Source organism: Taudactylus pleione, unplaced genomic scaffold, assembly GCF_031769625.1.
Source record: "Taudactylus pleione unplaced genomic scaffold, aTauple2 ptg000102l, whole genome shotgun sequence".
Lineage (NCBI taxonomy): Eukaryota > Metazoa > Chordata > Amphibia > Anura > Myobatrachidae > Taudactylus > Taudactylus pleione.
In genome coordinates this window covers 5,861,190-5,880,223 of record NW_028284504.1, presented here as the reverse complement: position 1 = coordinate 5,880,223, position 19,034 = coordinate 5,861,190, and the positions used below count along the sequence as shown (strand labels likewise).

Below are 19,034 nucleotides of genomic sequence, written 5' to 3'. Positions count from 1 at the left end.
TATTTTTGTAGATGGTCAGACAAGTCTGTTCTGAACTTTGTGAACTGGGCTCATGGACGGCCGGGTCGTATTACCAGAGAGAAGAAATGTGTCTACATGATGGCAAGTCGGGGTGAGTAAGGTTTACATTCAGCACATAATGTAGTTCAGCCAATTCTCCTTTCCATTGCAGGGCTTACTACAGGATATGTCTTATTAGATAATTTATGTCATGGTCTCACATTTATCATGTGTCTTATTACATTGTGCTTTGTTGTTCTATTCACCGGTGATCAGACCTCCCTCAACTGTTTACAGACTTCGGGCCTGATTCTTAGTTACACGCAGCAGCACCTATTGGCGGTCTCCCATCTGCGAGTTTATGCAAATGCCGCTACAAACTTCTTCGCTTGTGTACATCTGTGCGGCCAAATGTGCAAGGACTGAGCCTCCCACATTTAGCGTTCATGCACGCTGTAATACTGATTGGTGCGTCCTTATACACCACCATTGGGTTCACCAGCCTTATGGCAGGTGTAGTTTCTCCATCCGACCATGGTCTCATATATCTGCGTCTGTGCGCCTGTGAATGCAGCCGCTTGGATTGACACGCCCTCAACACTCCCATAACACGCCCACTGAACAGGCCATATTTGTGTGCACTACCAGCCACCACCTAGCTACTACCCAGGAACGGCCATCAGTTTTCCACCACATTTCTGATAACGTCTGACCCAGTCGCAACAGCAGCTTTGTGTGTACACTCTGTGTATCGCATCTGCCGTAGGGGGTTTCAGAAATTGTTGCGCATGCAGTTGATCATAATCAAGTACGTGAACATCGGAATTGCATGCGGATGGCGTGCGCCACTGAACCAGGCCCTTCATATTCACCAGATTACTAATTTATAAACAGGGATAATTTCTCTTACTAAAATGAACTACAATATTGGTGCTCCCTTGAGAACCTCCTGCACAAAGGGCAAGTTTTCGGTTTAATGTTCAAATTCTAGCTTTTAAAGCCCAATATATAATCTCCCAATGTATCCTTATTTACTGCCTTCAAACATGCTGTAGCCACTTTTTGAAATTGAGTACTAATATATACAGATAAAAGTTCATATAACATTGCAAATCTGAAGATTTTTAACATAATGGGGCTCATGTAGATTTGGACTTATCCACAGTTTAGTGTCTGTGTTTACATTTTGAGCAAATATTAGATCTGAGGCTCTTACGCCTGGAGACGCGGGTTAGGGGCGAGTAAGCAAATGACACTGGCCCTGATTCAGAGCCGGTGGCTCTGACAGAGCACTCGCTCTGAATCAGGGCCAGTCTTTTTTTTTTTTTTAGAACGACCTCCTGGCCGCTCGCATAGCTGTGGGTGACCACCCACAGCTATAGCGAGCAGCCAGGAAGATGGTCGCGATGGTCAAGACCATCGCAACCATCGGGCTTGCGACGAGACCCTCGTGGTAGGGTCTTGTTGTCGCAAGCCCCAGAGAGCTTTCGGCTCAAACAGAGCCGAAAGGTCTCCCATCCACATCACTTGTGATGTCATTGAGGCCGGCCCCAGACGGTAGGCGTTCTCATGGGAACGCCTCCGTCTGGGCAGCCACCCCCCCCGGCCCGCCCACCAAAGCCACCCCTCCGTCCCTTTGGTACGAGACCCGGAGCGACGGCTTGCCTGTCGCTATCCGGGTCTCGCGCATGCGCACGACGGAGCCGGCTCCGTCGTGCGCATGCGCTCTGGGCCACCATCGACCCGGTTGCGAACGCTCAGCGCTTGCGACCGGGTCTGAATCAGGCCCATTGTAAGTAAGGTAAGGGCGTTCATATGTTAATATAGCCTTTATATGCAACTTAATGAGGCTGCATCCCGAGATACGCATTTTAGGTGGTGTAACTTTTGTGAGCTCTATAGGCCTGATGTAAAGACATATGGTGATGGCTGATGATGAGCTTAGTGTAGCACAATCCAGCATATACAGCAGCACATCAGCATCTGGTACCCAGTGACCACATCATTACCAGTTTTTACCTAAGGCGGCCCATACACAGTAAGATTTTTTACACGATGTGCACGATTTAGATCGATCGCAACGATCAATCGTGCATATCGTGTGTGTTTTGGCATGCTGTACGATGGTGATGCGCATCCCCGCCATCGTACATTGGCATCGTAGATCTTATGGAAAACCATAAGATCTGCGATCCGTCATGCTGTTAAATCGGTAAACGAAGCATCTTGTAAGATTCATCGTTTACCATTCACAGCAGCATGCGATGCATCGGGCTGAATTTTAAAACGTACCGAGGTGTCGTACGTTTTCAAATCTCCCCGTGTATGGCCAGCCTAAGATTAGATTCAGTGATACCAAGAAAAATAGCAACTGTTTTATCTCTAACTACAACACTACTGGGTACAAGCAAACAAGTGGAGTAAAAAATAAAAGTATATTTGTAGTGTCCCTCGAGCTCTCTCCTGTCCTACTGGGGGATAAACTAATAAGTAAAAAGAAAAAGAGAAAGTAATACAAAGCGCAACTTCACTCCCAAGCTCTGTAACTTTGTCTAAACTACAGTAAACTATACATGTTAGGTGTCAATGTATCATATATATATTTATATGGGTACACTTATGGGGTACGTTCAATATCTCGACTCAGGGGATGCTGGCGCTTAGAATACCGGCGTCACAATCCCGATACCTGTCAGAATCCCGGCGCCGGCATCCTGACCGCCGGCATCCTGAAGGTAAGTAACGGGGTTGGAGGGAGGATTATGGGTTAGGCACTAGAGGGAGGGTTAGGATTAGGCTCTATGGGTTAGGTTTAGGTGGCGTGAAGGGGAGGTTAGGTGTAGGCACAAGGGGGGGAGGTTAGGTTCAGGCACCGGGGGGGAGGGGTAGGGTAGGGAGAGGGGGAGGGTTAGGATACCTACTCACAGGTGTCGTTATCCTAACCCTGTTGGGATGCCAGCGTCAGGATTTTGGCCGCCGGGATCCCGAGCCCGAGTTGGGCATACCCTACCCATCCCATACTTATGGCACGAACAGTCCTAATTTAGTCTTTGCCATTTAAAAAAAAATAATAATCCGTTAAAGTAATCCCACATTTTCAGCTTTTTAAATTAAAGCTTTTTGAATCGTAAGCTTTTTTTATTTTATGTAATATTCCCGTTTTGCACTTAACATAATTCTATGTTAAGCTCTTTTTGGCTCTGGCATGCGTACTGTGCTACTGGAGCAGAATTACATGTAAGATGTGAAGACTGCTGGGAACATGGTTGGAGATGTGAGATATCATACAGTGTATGAAGCAGCCAGAAAGACAGGTATGAGAGAAATGGAAGGGAATGTTGTCAGTTTCTTTACTTATAGCAATATATTTGGTCACAAAGGTACAATTTCCGTTTATAACAATGTTTGGCTGTAACCTGTTACCTACCCAGGGCACCATAATATATAAGACTGGACACAATGATGTCAGTTGTAGTAAAACATGTGTCCTGTATATGACTAGCACACAGCACTCTGTTTTATTTCTATCTCTAGAGAATTGGGGTGATCAGAAATGCATCACTGCCCTACCGTATATATGTAGAAGAAGCAACATCTCAGTGCCATCACCCACTCTACCTCCTCTGCCACCAACCAGTGCGGGCGGGTGCCCCAAAGGCTGGCTGCCTTTCTTGAACAAGGTAAGTTGAAGGAGAATTGGAATCGTGTAATTTAAATTGTCATGTTATAGGGCCTGATTGGGAGATGTACGCTGTAGCATAGCCATGGGCTGCCCGATCAGTAAACGGCTGCACGGCACACACTGGGGCAGGATACAAAGGTACAAAGGGGCTGGGAATTCCCTCTGAGATTGCCAGCTGCTGGAAGATTATCATTCTATCCTTTGTCAAGGAAGCCCAGTCTTACGCATCTGGCATCTGGTTAATATACCTTTCCCACTTCAGATAATGGGGTCGCTTTGTCAAATCACCCCCACAACTGCCTGCAGTCAGGCACTTGATCTCACTACAACATGCAGCAAACTTTGCTACAAACCATCCAACGTTTTTCAACAGAAAGAGCTTCCATAGAACACTGTTGAAAAGCAGTAGATACAGTGAATCCTCCAGTAACAAGAGTCACAGTGTGAGCAGGCTCACAACTGCATGTAACATGGAAGCAGGGGTGTTAAATTCACTGTTGGACAACCCCTTTAATCAGGAATGTTCTAGTTATGTATTACGTGTGAGCACTGTAAACCATTACTTTGTTTTAAGTTATTTTAGATGTTAAGTTACACTAAAATTTTGCTCTCTTAATGCCTATCACTTGAAGACCTCAATGTTGACTTTTATCACTATGCAGTGTTTTGGGGTGAGAGCAGACAGTAAGGTTGAGGTTAAGACATGGCAACAAGCTCTAGATTCCTGCAAACTCCTGGGAGGAGAAATTGCCACAATAGACAACTACTTGGAACAAGGTAAGTGCCTGCCCACCCATAATATAATGTAATATATGTCATAAGTCAGTCTTAATATGGACCTTCTATCACAGGTATTCTTACCAGAGAATTTGATATCATGTAGTTGTTACATTTCTAACTGCTTCACTGAATCAAATGGGATTTCAGCATTTTCCTGAAAAAAATCAGGTAGAGAGTTGCCTAAGAGTTGCTGAAAATTTGTTCCAGACCGCTTGTATATGTAAGTCAAATAATCTTGAGGATGTTTGAAGATCTCAGGGATACATAATGTACAGAAGTAATTTAGCTAACTTAAAAAATATGTAAAGCATGTTTCATATATGGTTCAATGGTTTACAGGTGTTGCTGACATGCTCAAATTTAGTTTTGGTCCTTTTAGCTGGCCACAAATAGTAATATTGGTTGATCAGTTAGATTAAACATACAGAGTAGGCCCAACATAGTAGACGGATGTTATGTATCAGAATAACCTCATGTCGTTTTAATCTAGTTGCTAGTGCAAGGAGCGCCTCTTGGTGACTTACCAGAAAGTCTTTAGGTTTCCTTTATGAAGCTTCAGTGATTTGGGCCCAGAGAAAGACTGCAAATCTTTGATGCAATTCCCATATTATATGCAGTTGTACTTACAAGGGGCTGATTCACAAGTCATTATACTTAGAACTTTGAAGTGGCATTTTAATATTGGCAGCATTTACAGTACTGTATATCCAAGATGGTTCATTATTCTGCAGAATGCTACACTGGGGCACTTTTCCTAACAGAAGTGGGCTTAGCAGAGTGGGCTTAGCAGAGCGGATAGATCTAATCAGATATGGAAGCAGATATGGAGCAGGTGTTGGTATACACATCAGTACATTTATGCAAAACTCCATACACTACTTGTCTGCATATTAGTCAGTAAAGAAGTAATTCACATTTACTATTTTTGCTAAAAAAAAAACAAACCCAGGAAGTTCATCTAAAGTCACAGCCATTTTTGTGTTTATACTCCTGTTCAGCATTTATTACATCCATACTCCCCAATGTTACCACTGACCTTTGGATTGGCCTCCACAATGGACGGCAAAGGTTCCAGTGGGAGGAAGGTCAGCCTCTGACCTATGTGAATTGGGTTCCAGGGGCACCATCCAGGGAAAGCTCATCTAATGGAAAGATGGTAAGTGACTGCATGTTATTCATTGCTCTGCAGTGCATGGGCCCTAAAGATGGAAAGACTGCTATTTAATTTCATTTAATGTTGACAGCATGAAGGTCAAATAATCCAGGTGACACAGAGAGGCCCAGGTTTGTAAATCATTTTAATAATAACACCTTTCTGACTCTTGGGGGTATATTTATTAAAATGTGTTTTTTAGAAGTGGAGATGTTGTCCATAGCAGCTAATCAGATTCTGGCTATTATCTTCTAGAAGGTGCTAGATAAATGTTAAGTAGAATCTGATTGGTTGCTATGGGCAACATCTCCACTTCTAAAAACCCGCACTTTAGTAAATATACCCCTTTATATGTTCACACTGTAGTCCTGATTCTGAGTCGCACGCAGCAGCGTCTGTTGGCGGTTGCCCGTCTGCGATCTTATCCAAATGGCGCTAAAACTCCCCAATGTGCAATGACTGAGCCGTTCATTTTTAGTGTACGTACACTGACTGTAATACCAATTGGTGTGTCCTTATACACCACCATTGGCCGCACTGTACAAAGTTTATCTGTCAGACCATGACCTCCTATGCCTATGGCTGTACGTCTATGTATACAGCCGCTTGCATTCACAAAGCCACAATTTTCCTATAATACGCCCACTGAACAGACTATTTTTGGGTGCATTTCTAGCCACCTCCCAGTCACTGCCCAGGAACACCCATCATTTTTCTACAAAATATCTGATCTGGACTGTCTCAATCATAACGACGCATTTGTGCCTGCACTCTGCGTAACGTATGCGCCATAGGATCTTTTACAAATTTTTGTGCATGCGCAGTTGCAAAAAACCCCAAAAAACTCAACTACGTGAAGATCAGCATTGCATGCGGATTGCGTGCGACTCTGAATCAGGCCTGGTTTGTTCAACAACATACAACATTTATCAGACGCAACTCTAGCATACATAATAATAGATACATCAAAATCTAAATTAAATGAACGACAGAGGCTCTTAAAATAAGGGTCAATCAAGACCCCCCAAAACACTTATGAATATCTAGAAATGGATTAAAATATTATCTTGTTAGCTTTTAATGCTAATTGCATACCATTACAGCAAATTATCTACTCCAGCAGACTAATGTGGAAGTGAGTTATTCAGCAGAGACCATAAAAAGGGCTATCAGCAAGCCATGAGTGCAGACAGAGCCCTCATTCCTCCCTGTATGTGAGTCAGGGTTTCATCTGCACCACCATGTAAGCCGAGCTGTACTGATGTAAATTCTGCATCTAGGACATTCAAGGGGGACAAAGAAATAATCTTTCTTGAAGTTTTGAAAATATATTGATTCAAGTTCAGCAGTAAATTAGCCAGATAGCTGAAGTCCTGCAAATCTGACAAATGATGTATCTGCAGATTAGCTGTGCTGCCATCTGGCATGGACCTCCTCCTCAGTTCACTGGACGATGGGATGACAAACTGTGTTTGGAAAAATATGGATACATCTGCCAGATCAGCAAAGGTGAGAGCTGGTTTTGCTACACTTAACACAGAAGACTGAGTGATCCATTCATTTAGCCACAAATACACAGCCATAAAGCCGCACTTGAGGCCTAATACAGATTTGGATGGTATTTCACAGATGCAAGGAAGCGGCTGTGCAATACCGTCCAGTAAATAATTAAATTCTGCAGAAGGCATCGATAGGAAGCAGAGGCCTCCTGACAGCAATTGTGATCCAAGTGCAGGGTCCATAGACACTGCATCAGATCACCATGGCAGCAGCACCATGCAGTCTGAGTAAGCTTCAGCTTTTTCAGGCTGGCGGCTTGCGAGGCCAGCAAATCTGCATCCACCGACACAGACCCTGGGTTCGGCATTCCCGGAAAATGGGGACGACACGCCTATTTTGCAGAATGCTGCCCCGACACGCCCCCAATCCACCCTCCAAATGCTACAGCATGGGGGAGCTGCGAGCGAGATCGCAGGACACATTCTCCACATGCGCAGAATGGTTCCTGCGCATGCGCAAACCCCAAAAAATTAAATTAGTACATACAACATCTAGTTTACATACTAATCCGAATCAGGTCCTTACTTGTAGGACTTGTGGGGGCGAGCTAATTGAATCGACCCCTAAGGGTCCAATGCCGGGATGAACACAAGTCATCCGTAACGCATGCAGTAAAGCATGCAGTGGGCACCTTTCTACTACAGACTCCTACTACTGCTCTTGAATATTTTAGCACAGCCGCTGAGTAGAAAGACGCAGCATCTGTGCAATTCTGTCCATCTCTGAATCAGGCCCTGAATTGCCTGTAATACAGACTTGACTGTAGTTGGATATGCACGGCCCAGGAGCATGCTGAGTGCAAAAAATACTCAGAATACTGCCTGCCGTTTAATTCCGCATCAGTCTCTAAAAAGCTTATGGGTTTATTATATAACCAGATATGTTCTTTTTTTTTGCAGTGCCTTCTCTAAACCCACCATCTGAGCCGTTTCCATTTCCACCCAGTACCACCCTTTATTACAGGAACAGTTCCTTCCTGATTTTGCAGAAACCAATGTATTGGTCAGAAGCCCGTCTGCTATGTGAGACTCGGAATGCCACCTTGACTAGTATCCTTGACCCCTTCCAACAGGCATATCTGACACTGGCTGCCACTGGACAAAAAACCCCTTTATGGATTGGGCTGTCAAATGAGGAGGTGTGGCACACTGCATTGTCTATTATATGTAAAATGCAAGACACTGTATATAAAAGAGCTAGTAATAATTAAAAAAAAATATATATATATATATATATATATATATATATATATATATATATATATACAGTATCCTTTAGTGGTTACAAAAATGACCTCTGGTGTTCATAGGAAAACCATGTTACTTAATTATCACAGTGTATTGTACATAAATATTTTAAAATGTTATTAGTAGCTCTATAAGACTTTTTCTGAAGTGGTTATTTTAATAAATGTAATGAAGCCTGCATGTGATAGCTCTGGTTACAATGGAAAATGACGGAGTATTATAAGCACTGAATGCACTGTTGTTCTCTAATGTAAAAGTTAAATGGCAAATAAATAGAATGATTATTTTATTATGTGGATGCAACCATTAGCACGTGTATGAATTCAGTGAAGTAGCAAAGTCTGTCTAAAACATTATCCATTTCTTACTGTCTTTGGCTCTTGTAGGGTGCCCGGTCTTACTCATGGGTCACAGACGATGGATTGTCATACACCAACTGGAGGGATGGAGAGCCCAAATACATGAGTGGCTGTGTGTACATGGATGCTCAGGGAACATGGAGCACAGTGAACTGTGATCACAAACTCCCTGGTGCTATCTGTAACTACAACACTAGTGAGTCTTTTGTGCATTGTATTTGGTAACTTTGTCATTTTTGTAGGCTTGGTATGTAGGTGTTGTGGTTTATGGAGCATCAGGATTCATTTTATCTCACTCAGGTGCCCTCCAGAGCAACCGGTACTCCAATGTATAATGGGATATAGGCGGCACTCCAAGGTCTTGTAATGTTCAAGACTTCAACGTTTCAGTCTTGCGACCTCTATCAAGAATTCTGACACAGCTTGTCATCTATTCTTGAACATTACAAGACCTTGGACTGCCACCTATATCCCATTTTATAAATATATACATACTGTATATATATGTATGTATGTATGTATATATATATATATATATATGTATGTATATGTGTATATATATATATATATATATATTGTGATAAACTGGGGTGATTAACTCGGTAGAGGGTGCAGTGGTGCTTAATCAGGGTCCACACACAGCTTCCATAGTAAAAATTTAATAAATTAAGCCGCAGAAATAAATTATAGTCATAAACAAATGCGTACTGAGACCCAAAACTCAGAAATAAATGCATATGAATAAACCCAACAGACAGAGCTAGACACATGCCATATACACAACAGGTACTTTCAATGCTGTCCTAGTTGTGATTAATAATTGTAGAAAATGATGCTGAACCTGAACTAGACACACTAGTCACATGCCTACAGACTCCAGAAAAATGAAGGCTGTTTGTCTTGCATCTCTATACTGTATATTGCTTCTCTGTATTATTATTTCTCAAAGTCACTACCATTCTACTGACCTCACATTCTATTCACTTGGGCAGAACCATACAAAGCACATAAATGGAGTTTGAATAGCAGCTGCCCTAACTCGTTAGCTGACTCGGCTTGGATCCCGTTCCGTGACTACTGCTACTCCTTCCACATGGAGGTCAGCGTGGCCCAGAAAGATGCCGCCAAGAGGTGCCAGAAAGGTATGCAGTTTTACATGTATTTCCAAGAATTCATTTTAAGGAAGTGCTGAATTTAGTCTTGTGGTAATAAAACTTAGATATCTGTGTATACAAATGTCAATGATGACAATCATTAAATGGATCCACATACAGTCTTGTGTTACGACGATACTGTTCTATATAATGTCAGTTCACCATCTCAGCTGGAATCTGTACACATGGGCATGTCAGGCTTCTGTGGGCTTTCATTACAAAACACTGTTAAAACTGTTAGATCCACAAACAACATTGAAACAAAGTAGAATACACTGCATAATGCTAGAGCACAGTAATCATAGCAGTACGAGCTTAGCTAGCAGCACTGATTAACCCTTTCCTCCCCAGGCCATTTTTTTTTTCAGTATGACCAGTGCAAGCACACCTCACTTGACTATTAAAGCTGATCTCATTCTGGTGACCACCCTTTAAAAGTAGACCACTTTCTTTTACAAAAAGCAGAGTACATACCAGTAATATTACTCACCAGAATTGTAATTGTCTTGTGTATCTGGTGTCAATTTAATCATGCTGCGAGCGTAATCGCAGGTGCAGATCCGGAAACATTGGAGATGTACGTTCATCTCTAAATCACGCCCAGAGTCTGCGCACAAGGATGCTGTTGAAATCAGGACATACGGTTTTAAAAAAGGGACGGCAAAGTGGTGGGCGTTCCTGCGTGGTGGCTGGGTTGTGGGCTGAAGTCACACCCCTGATTTAGAGCTACGTTTAAGATTTAAATGCAGTTCTCATCCTAAACTAAAGTAATTTTACTTAAATAAAATCTATTAATATCATTCAGAATTAACATGAAGTGAATGTTTTAGGTAAGGCTATGATTATGGGATGACTTTTCACATCTGACTTCCTGTCAGACTTTTGGCAAGATACACTGTGTAAATAGGTCACTGCATATGACAATGGTCTGCAGTAAGGTAAATTAATACATATACAGTAAGTTGAACATCTTAGATCCTGCCTGGGTGGGGTGGAACTTTTATGTTGGCTGCACATGCGTTTATATTGCTGGTATCATTGGATACATGGCTCAGCATCACAAAATGGGGACTTTGCACAGACACTATCTTTCCCAGATTAATAAACTGGTGGCTTTCTCTTCCCTGGAGATCCTGCCATATAGAGTGATGACATAAGAGTAAGTCAGTGCCATGAATGTTAGGGATCCCCCTTAGAGGTGTTCACTACAGACTACACTCAGGGTTGTGAGTAATGAAAATACTCTAATTTGGTCAGCCATATTGGAGTAGTAGATGTGGTTGGAAATCAAGATGACAGTGAGGGAAACTTTATATATAATATGTGATATATTCAGCTTCTCATTTTGTTTGCTTGACAAGGATTGAAATAGATACACTTGCCTAGCCAAGATGGGCTACTGATGAATAAAGTGAATGAGTGCTGAATTGCTGTTTGTTGTCTTGCAGTTGGTGGAGAGGTTCTGACCATCGTGGATGAGACAGAAAACCTTTTTGTATGGGAACATCTGCAGACATATGAGAGCCAGTCCCGAGGAGCTTGGCTTGGCATGTCTTTCAGTATAAAAGGTTTGAATCTCAATGTGTAAAATTGGGACACTGTGCAAGACTTGCAGACAAAGGGAAAGGATACATGTAGCAATGCGTCTTAGTGCGTCTAGTAAGCGAATAAAGCAGATACAGAACAAAATGTTGGAGATAACATTTATATTACAGATGTCTGTAGTACTCAAACCTTCTCTGCATTACCAGTAAACACCACTAAGGTCACCAGGTACATGGACAGATCCTTTTGTAAGAAGGAGAAAAGCTATAAATAGAGTTGGAGCAGGGCACAAGTAGAACTGTAAGTAAAGTAAATATGGTTTCATGGATGAAGACTCCCAAGGCTAAGGGTCCCATTTCATATATATCATAGATAAAGTCTAAACTTTACCTAAACATGGATCACATAATGCCTTGTTCAATCTAGCCTAATTCATTAAATGTTCTTGTTAATCATTCTAAAGTAATATAAGTACATCATGTGTTCCATGTTACTGTAGTTTATTCAAGTAACCGTATATGTCAAATACGTTTTGCTGAGTTATAGACACTTTTTGGAATCTTAAAGGATTAATGTAAAAATCAAAAATGACCCGAGATAATGGTCAGATATTGGTGCCTGATTCAGTCAGATACATGTCCATAAGCCGACACTTCTCATACTGTACTTATCAGCAGACTGCGGTTACGTCACAAGGACCAATTGCAGACTGCGCATGCACCATGCGTGCACACATCCACAGGGTATATAAGAGTTTGCTCTGTGCGTGACCATATTACTCTGATGGGTGTTTCTGGGTGACTACCGCGTGGACACCGGAAAAGACCTGTGTCATGGGAATGTCATGGACTTGCAGCCAGACTACAGTGCTCATTTTAGTCGTGTGTACATAGAAGTGATGTCATTTTCAGGCAGGTATTTTGCTCCCAGCATGAGACTGGTGTAAGTGCTGATACTAATGATGACGGTTACCACCCTGGCCGGGAAAATAATGGGCGGAGTGATGCTTGCAAATGAAGATGGACGGATACCTGCATTAGACTTTGTGTCTGTCTTAGAAACAGGTCCATTGTGTGCAGGACAAATGCTAATCAAAGTCCTACAAGTGCATTCATTGAAAAGGTGAACGTATGTCCTGTTGTCCTCCTGTATTACAGAAGGTTCCCTACTATGGAACGATAACACGCCAGTAAATTACTCCAACTGGGGACAACATGATTCTGGACCCAGCCTGTTGAGCCCAAATTCGTGTTATTGGATTGAAGGCAGCAACGGAGTTTGGAGTCTGGGCTCCTGCACCAATATCAGCAAAGGGGTTATATGCAAATTATCAAGAGGTGAGCCAAGTATATACAAGTAGCAGGACTGAGATGTGGAGAACAGATTTGGGGAGGGGTTATTACTCCTAGCTGGTAATGCAACTTAAATAGGATGCACAACCCTGCACTTAGAATCTGGTTGCTCTGTTTAAAGGCATTTTATATACTGAAAATGTTGGTGCTTGCAAAAATGGGGTTTATTATAGAGTTGTTGTTGAATTATACGTTGAGGCAACTACATAATGAAAGCTAAGTTCATGTGGCCCTGAGCAGAAACTGTATTTAATGGTTAATTATTTATTCCATTGAGATTCTGACAGTAGAACGCTGGTAAAAATAAAGTCTATGGTTATAATTGTGAGAATGAGTGATTTCTGTATAATGGTTGGCCATCAGACTGGACAGTCTTTAGACATTAATATAACTTTTGTGTTCTAAATCTAACAATGTTCTTTTTTTGCTTTTTTTCTCATCTTGTTTCTAGTGGAAGAAGCCAAATATGACAAATCTGGTAAGTATCAATTAGATTTAATAATTAAATACAACCTTACATACCAAACCAAAACTGGTGTTATACCAAATGATAGGCACTTCAGGCTATTCTTTGCACCATTCCAAAAATATACTAAATTATATTTAAATGCAGTGGTGGCTCCTACGTTTTGCTGAGTGAAGGATTCGCACATATGCATTAAAAAATAACCCTGCTTCAATGGACTGCATCCACCAAAAGCCAGGTAGTGCTGGTGAATGTGTTTGGCGCCATTCCACAGCATGATTGACTGGTGGACAGCCCCATCTCTCAATCAATCAGCCAATCAAGCTGCAAGGATGAGCCAAACACAATTCAAGGCTTTCCAGTTATGGTTTATGATTATACCTGGCAACCTGAAGTTACATGAAGCTGAGTTTCTGTATTTACTATAATGGATCATTACTTGTATCTAACAAACATGCATAGATATGATTTTTTGTTGTTATCTATGCATATTCCAATATTCTGACAATAATATCTTAATAGTAGCATAACTAAAGTTATCTCTCGTAATCAAAATATGTGGGACAGAATAGTGGCACCGTGGTCTACATTGATGTCTGACATATCACATCACTGGGTTCATTAGCTCAATTCCTGACCAGGGCCGATAAGTGTGGAGTTTGTATGTTCTCACCATATTTGCTTGCGTTTTCTCTGAACAAGCTAGTTCCTCCCAAACTCTAAAAATATACTGGTAGTTTAATTGCTTGCTGACTAAAATAGAAGTAAGTGTGTGTGTGTGTGTGTGTGTGTGTGTGTGTGTGTGTGTGTGTGTGTGTGTGTGTGTGAGACAAATACTCTCTGTACAGCACTGTGTAATTTGCACTGTGTAACTAAGCAATAATATCTTATTATCCTTCTATCCCCATAGTTCTACCACAGCACAGCACGGCAGTGGCAGTTGTAGTATTGTCCACATTCGCTCTCTGTATCTTAATCGTTGTCATCATCTACCTGTACCGACGCAGAAAGCTCGCCGCTGAGCAAGGAGCCTTTGAGAGTGCCAGATACAGCCGCACCAGTACTGACCCAGGGGAATCGATTGAAAAGAACATCCTTGTGTCAGACATGGAAATGAATGAGCAGCACGAGTAGTAGTTACTGAGTGATATTATGCTAAATAAAACAGGGGGGTTGGATCGTTCAAGACTTTTAATTCTCCCAACCATCTGATGATCGAGGTGGTCATTGATATTAGAGGGTGCAGGATGCCCCTTTCTGAAAATTAATTTGTACACTGTCAGTGTTATTTGGGGGCTGTTGAACATTGCTGCGCAATCTGTTTCAAGTTGCTCCAACACCAAGAAGCCATAACTGTAAATATGGACAGACCCCTTATCCTGAAAGTAAGCCCCTTACCAACCTTTACACTACATAAGATCTTTTCTTAAGATTAGACAGGAAGTCTGGCTCAAGCTGCGTTCACTCTTGTAAACACAAGACTATAAGAAGATTCTCTGCCTCTGCCCTGGATGGATATTAGGCTACAGAAGACGAGGAATTAATATTCATATCTCAAAAGTGGCTATTACAGATATACTTGTTTAGGTCTGTAGCCTCGTGCCATTTTCCATGTTCTGTGTGTTTCTTTTTAATCTGTCCATCCTTCCTCTGACATATCATTAGTTCTGCTTCTCCTCTGTGTCTTCTCCTCTCTTGTTTCTGTCTTCTTAAAATGGGGACCAAAAATGTGCCTTAGTACCACTGCTAGGCATAGTAGAATATACTGCACTTTGTCTGCAAATGAATACATTGCACATACTGTATATGCCAAGAGTAGACACAGCTTAGAGATTCCTTGATTCAGAAGCCACCAAAGGAACAGAGAAGTCATTGGGTGGGATTCATAATACACAAGACCTCTCCTCGCTACTGCAGTGCCATGGCAGGAAGAGTTACGGTTTGCCTAGTGCCTCCTCCATGAATGTTCCACCCTTGTGCCGTGTTTGGTGAAAGGCGTCTCCTGGAACAAAGCAGCACTTGATCAAGGAGATCCACACATAGAACACTGTGTGCTAAATTCAGGGGACGTCAGACAGAGCACTATATGTATACCCATATGTGCGGGTCTGACATATGGGTGTATGTTCAATGGCAATAAACGTGAACGCAATCACTTGTAATGTCATCTCTTATTTGTTTCATATATGCGGATACATTTGTTTCCCTTACTTGTAATGTTTATGGGAGGTTATCTACTCTCTCCTCATCAAGATGCACTATTTTGGTGGTCAGTCAAATACGTATATGTAAGGGATCCAGTTGTTTATGCTGGATACATTCACTCCCATCATCTCCACTCCTTCTACATTCTTATTTGGGAGTTATGTACTACTCCCTATAAATAAAGTCTTAATGGACAAACTTTATTAAAAGGATACAACTATATTTATATATATATATATATATATATATATATATATATATATATACAGTATGTATTTTTATTAATTTTGAAGCATAGAATATTAAACAAAGTAATAAACATCATTGATATAGAGTATATGTAGTATAGTGATAACACAAAGTCAAGCAGAGTAGATGAAATACAAGCATCTGTCATAAGGCACAAAGTAAGTAAATATATATCCGCTGTGCGGTCTTAAAGTACACACTGCAAAAATATATATGCAGATCGTGTGATCTGTAGATCATGGTCATTCATATACACTGAATGACCATCATATTCCAGGCAGCCACGGGTCCCGCTGGCTGGGGGCGGGTCGAAGGCGGGTCTGCCCCCTCCCCACAGCTGCCGCTGCATGTGTGCGAGCGATCAGCTGATCACCCATATACACTTGCAGATGGACAGATATATCTGCAGACATATCTGTCCATCAGCTGTGCAGCACAGCCGACGCGATATGTCTATGAACTACATTGTTCACAGATATATCGCTGGTACACACTGGCCGACGGGCACCAGATATAGTGGCCAATCAATTGATCGGCCAATATATCTGTCAGTTTGTACCCAGCTTAAGAATCATCCAGCACTGGTATAGGTGGATTATTATTGACAATCCTTAGATCACACCACAATGTGAAAGATTATAAAGCAGCTATTGTACCCATTGAAAGTTTTGCATTGCAACTTTCCCACATGTCAAAAAAATATGCCAAAGAGGCTTCCAACCAGTCCATTCTAAGTATATAAATTACTTTTTTCTTTAAATAACATGAAAGTAGGTTTCGCCAGCTAAATCCATTCTGACAAATAGAAGCTGATTGGTTGGTTGGTACTTTATCTCTCACCAAGGTTTGTTACATCTCCCCCACTGTAACATGCTGTTTGGTTGTCCTTGACAAATGCACTAATAAAAGAATGAAAAACAGTTTTTTTTTTCTTCACAGATAATTAGAAAATAAGGTAAAAAAGTATATTTTTTTCCCTTTAACATACTTTTGCGACAGAATGGGCTTGCTTTGCCACCCTGTCAGTGAAATGATTTCACAGAGTTGACCAGTAGTTCCTGTGATAGGTGGTGAGACAGACTTGAACACAAGTCCATTTGCGGAGCATAGCATGCAAGTTTTTGCTCTGCGCAAGCTTCAGGACCAATCGTATGAAACTATGGACAATGCAGAGCTGTTTCAGTTGCATCTCCACTTATAACTATAGGGGCATTCCCATGTAGGCTTAGGCCCTCATTCAGAGCCGCACGTTAACAACAGTACGCTCGTTGCGTTCCGATGTTGACTAACCGCGCATGCGTCGGTGTTACACTGCGCATGTGCGTACGGCAGATTGCGAGTTTTTTTTCTCTCGTTCCTAAAATAGCGTACAGGAAGTGACATGTCAAATGTGATTGACAGAACAGGGCGTTTTTGGGTGTTGACGGGGGTGGAGATGAAAAAACGCAGGCGTGGCGAGGCGTTTTTGGGGCGTACATACATTAGCAGATGCGAACGTCAAATGTGTTCGGACCGTCTCATACGTCACTGGAACATCCGCTTTCCCTTCAAAATGCTCGCACAGCTTAGGGTCAGGATTACTCGACCACATTGGCGATGGCCTTCTCCTCCGTCCCGGGACTCAAGGATGGTGCTGCGATTAATCGCGGCTGGTCAGTAAAGTAATTAGTGTTGGATTGAAAACCGGCTTGGTATGTGTTTGGAAAGCAGTTTATTGGGATAGCACAAAAGCGTACGCAGGTGGAAATCAGAGCTGCTAATGTCATGATTACACAATCAATTAGCGTACATTTTTGGTGTTTTATTTTGGCCACAATTTGTTGGTTATGGCCTATTGTAACAATAATGTCATCATGTTTTAATTAGCTCCCCTTTTTTTTGGTTTACTGTGGAATTTGCATCGCTATGTGATTTTTTAAACGTTCCTTAAAGAGGCCTTTTTTTTTTTTTAAGAGGGTCAGTTTTTGCCTTTAGGGCCAGGATTAAATGTAACCCATTTGTACAATAATGTCACAATACAATGTCAGTTTTTTGTTTTAAATTTATTGTTTAAACACAAACAAATTGGCCTAATATTTTGTTGCCTTTTTTTTGTGGCAAAGATATTTGTTAAAAAAAAAAAAAAAGCCATAACTGGTAACATAAACGTAAAGAGAGGGAAGTTTTGACCAGAAAGGAATATGAGCCAAGCACAGAAGGAGTGTGGGAAAAGTCGCCATTGCTGTCACCGTTTTCTCGCCCGTTTGGCTGGGTGAGGGTGGGCGCCAGACCGGGTCCGGGATGCCATCGGGCTGGCCTGTCCAGAGGCAGATGTTGTGGCCTCTGGACTAGGCACAGGGCTAGGCACATTTGGAGGATTGGCTGATGTTGTGCCAGAGGTGGAGGATCCGGATGTTCCGGCAGGAAGGGAGGTCGGCTCCACCATGTGCTGGCGAACGAGCTGCTCCAGGGCATCGGCGATGCGGATGTTGGCCCTGGTATTTTCCGCCAGGGCCTGAGCAATGGTCACGTTGGCCGCAGCATTTTGCTCCAGGGCCTCAGCCACCCGTATCAGACTGGCGTCCATCCTCTGCAGAATCTCCGTATGGAAATCCGATTTAAAATTGAGTTCTGTGAGGAGGCCCACTGCCTGCGAGGGGGCACGCCCTGGACTGGCTTCTGCAGGGTCCTCAGCCGGATGTACTGGTTCCTCCCCTGCAGAGCCAGCAGAAATTCTGCGGCCAAGGCTAACCTCTGGAGCAGACTCATCCGCCTCTGTCTCTGTTAGGAAAAATGCGAAAAGACTCACATTAGAATCTACATATTGGCACAATAGCATTTCAGAGTTGGTGACATCACAAGACTTACCTTGGCCAACATGAGGAGCCGCAAAGTCTGGCATGTCCGTATCCATGTTGGACACGCCAAACACCTCCACAGCCTGCACACACCCCTGTGCCAGCTCTTCTAAGTCTGTCAACTCCAATGACACAGGGGTGGGACCCCCACCTGTCCCCCTTGCATGCCTAGCCCTGTCGGCAAGTTTTTGCTTGAGACGATATTTGAAGTCTGCCCATCTGTGGAATGAAATTGGAACCATTATCCTTTTTTTTACAATGGGGTTTGTTTATAGGATGGGAAAGTGTTTACTTACCGCCGTTTGACATCCCGGGCTAGACGGACATAATCACCCACCCTATTGACAGCAACGGCGACCTCCTCCCACATTCTCCACTTCTGGCTTTGGCTCATATTCCTGGCTGCCTGGGGCAGGATGTCAACGCACTTCTGGATCAAAACCTC

The 19,034-nt window shown here is 42.4% G+C and overlaps 1 protein-coding gene across 1 annotated transcript in view; it reads left to right on the top strand.

Annotated features, from left to right (window-relative positions):
• Window positions 1-15,453, top strand: part of MRC2 (mannose receptor C-type 2) — an 84,508-nt gene extending 69,055 nt beyond the window's left edge. Inside the window, exons 19-30 of the mRNA XM_088470707.1 lie at window positions 12-112; window positions 3,535-3,680; window positions 4,345-4,459; window positions 5,461-5,618; window positions 7,019-7,124; window positions 8,075-8,313; window positions 8,809-8,977; window positions 9,774-9,923; window positions 11,384-11,503; window positions 12,638-12,817; window positions 13,284-13,310; window positions 14,209-15,453. Of these exons, the coding sequence (XP_088326833.1) occupies window positions 12-112; window positions 3,535-3,680; window positions 4,345-4,459; window positions 5,461-5,618; window positions 7,019-7,124; window positions 8,075-8,313; window positions 8,809-8,977; window positions 9,774-9,923; window positions 11,384-11,503; window positions 12,638-12,817; window positions 13,284-13,310; window positions 14,209-14,432 (1,735 nt within the window). The 3' untranslated portion in view covers window positions 14,433-15,453. The remainder of the gene's footprint in view (window positions 1-11; window positions 113-3,534; window positions 3,681-4,344; window positions 4,460-5,460; window positions 5,619-7,018; window positions 7,125-8,074; window positions 8,314-8,808; window positions 8,978-9,773; window positions 9,924-11,383; window positions 11,504-12,637; window positions 12,818-13,283; window positions 13,311-14,208) is intronic.
• The last annotated feature ends 3,581 nt before the right edge of the window (window positions 15,454-19,034 follow it).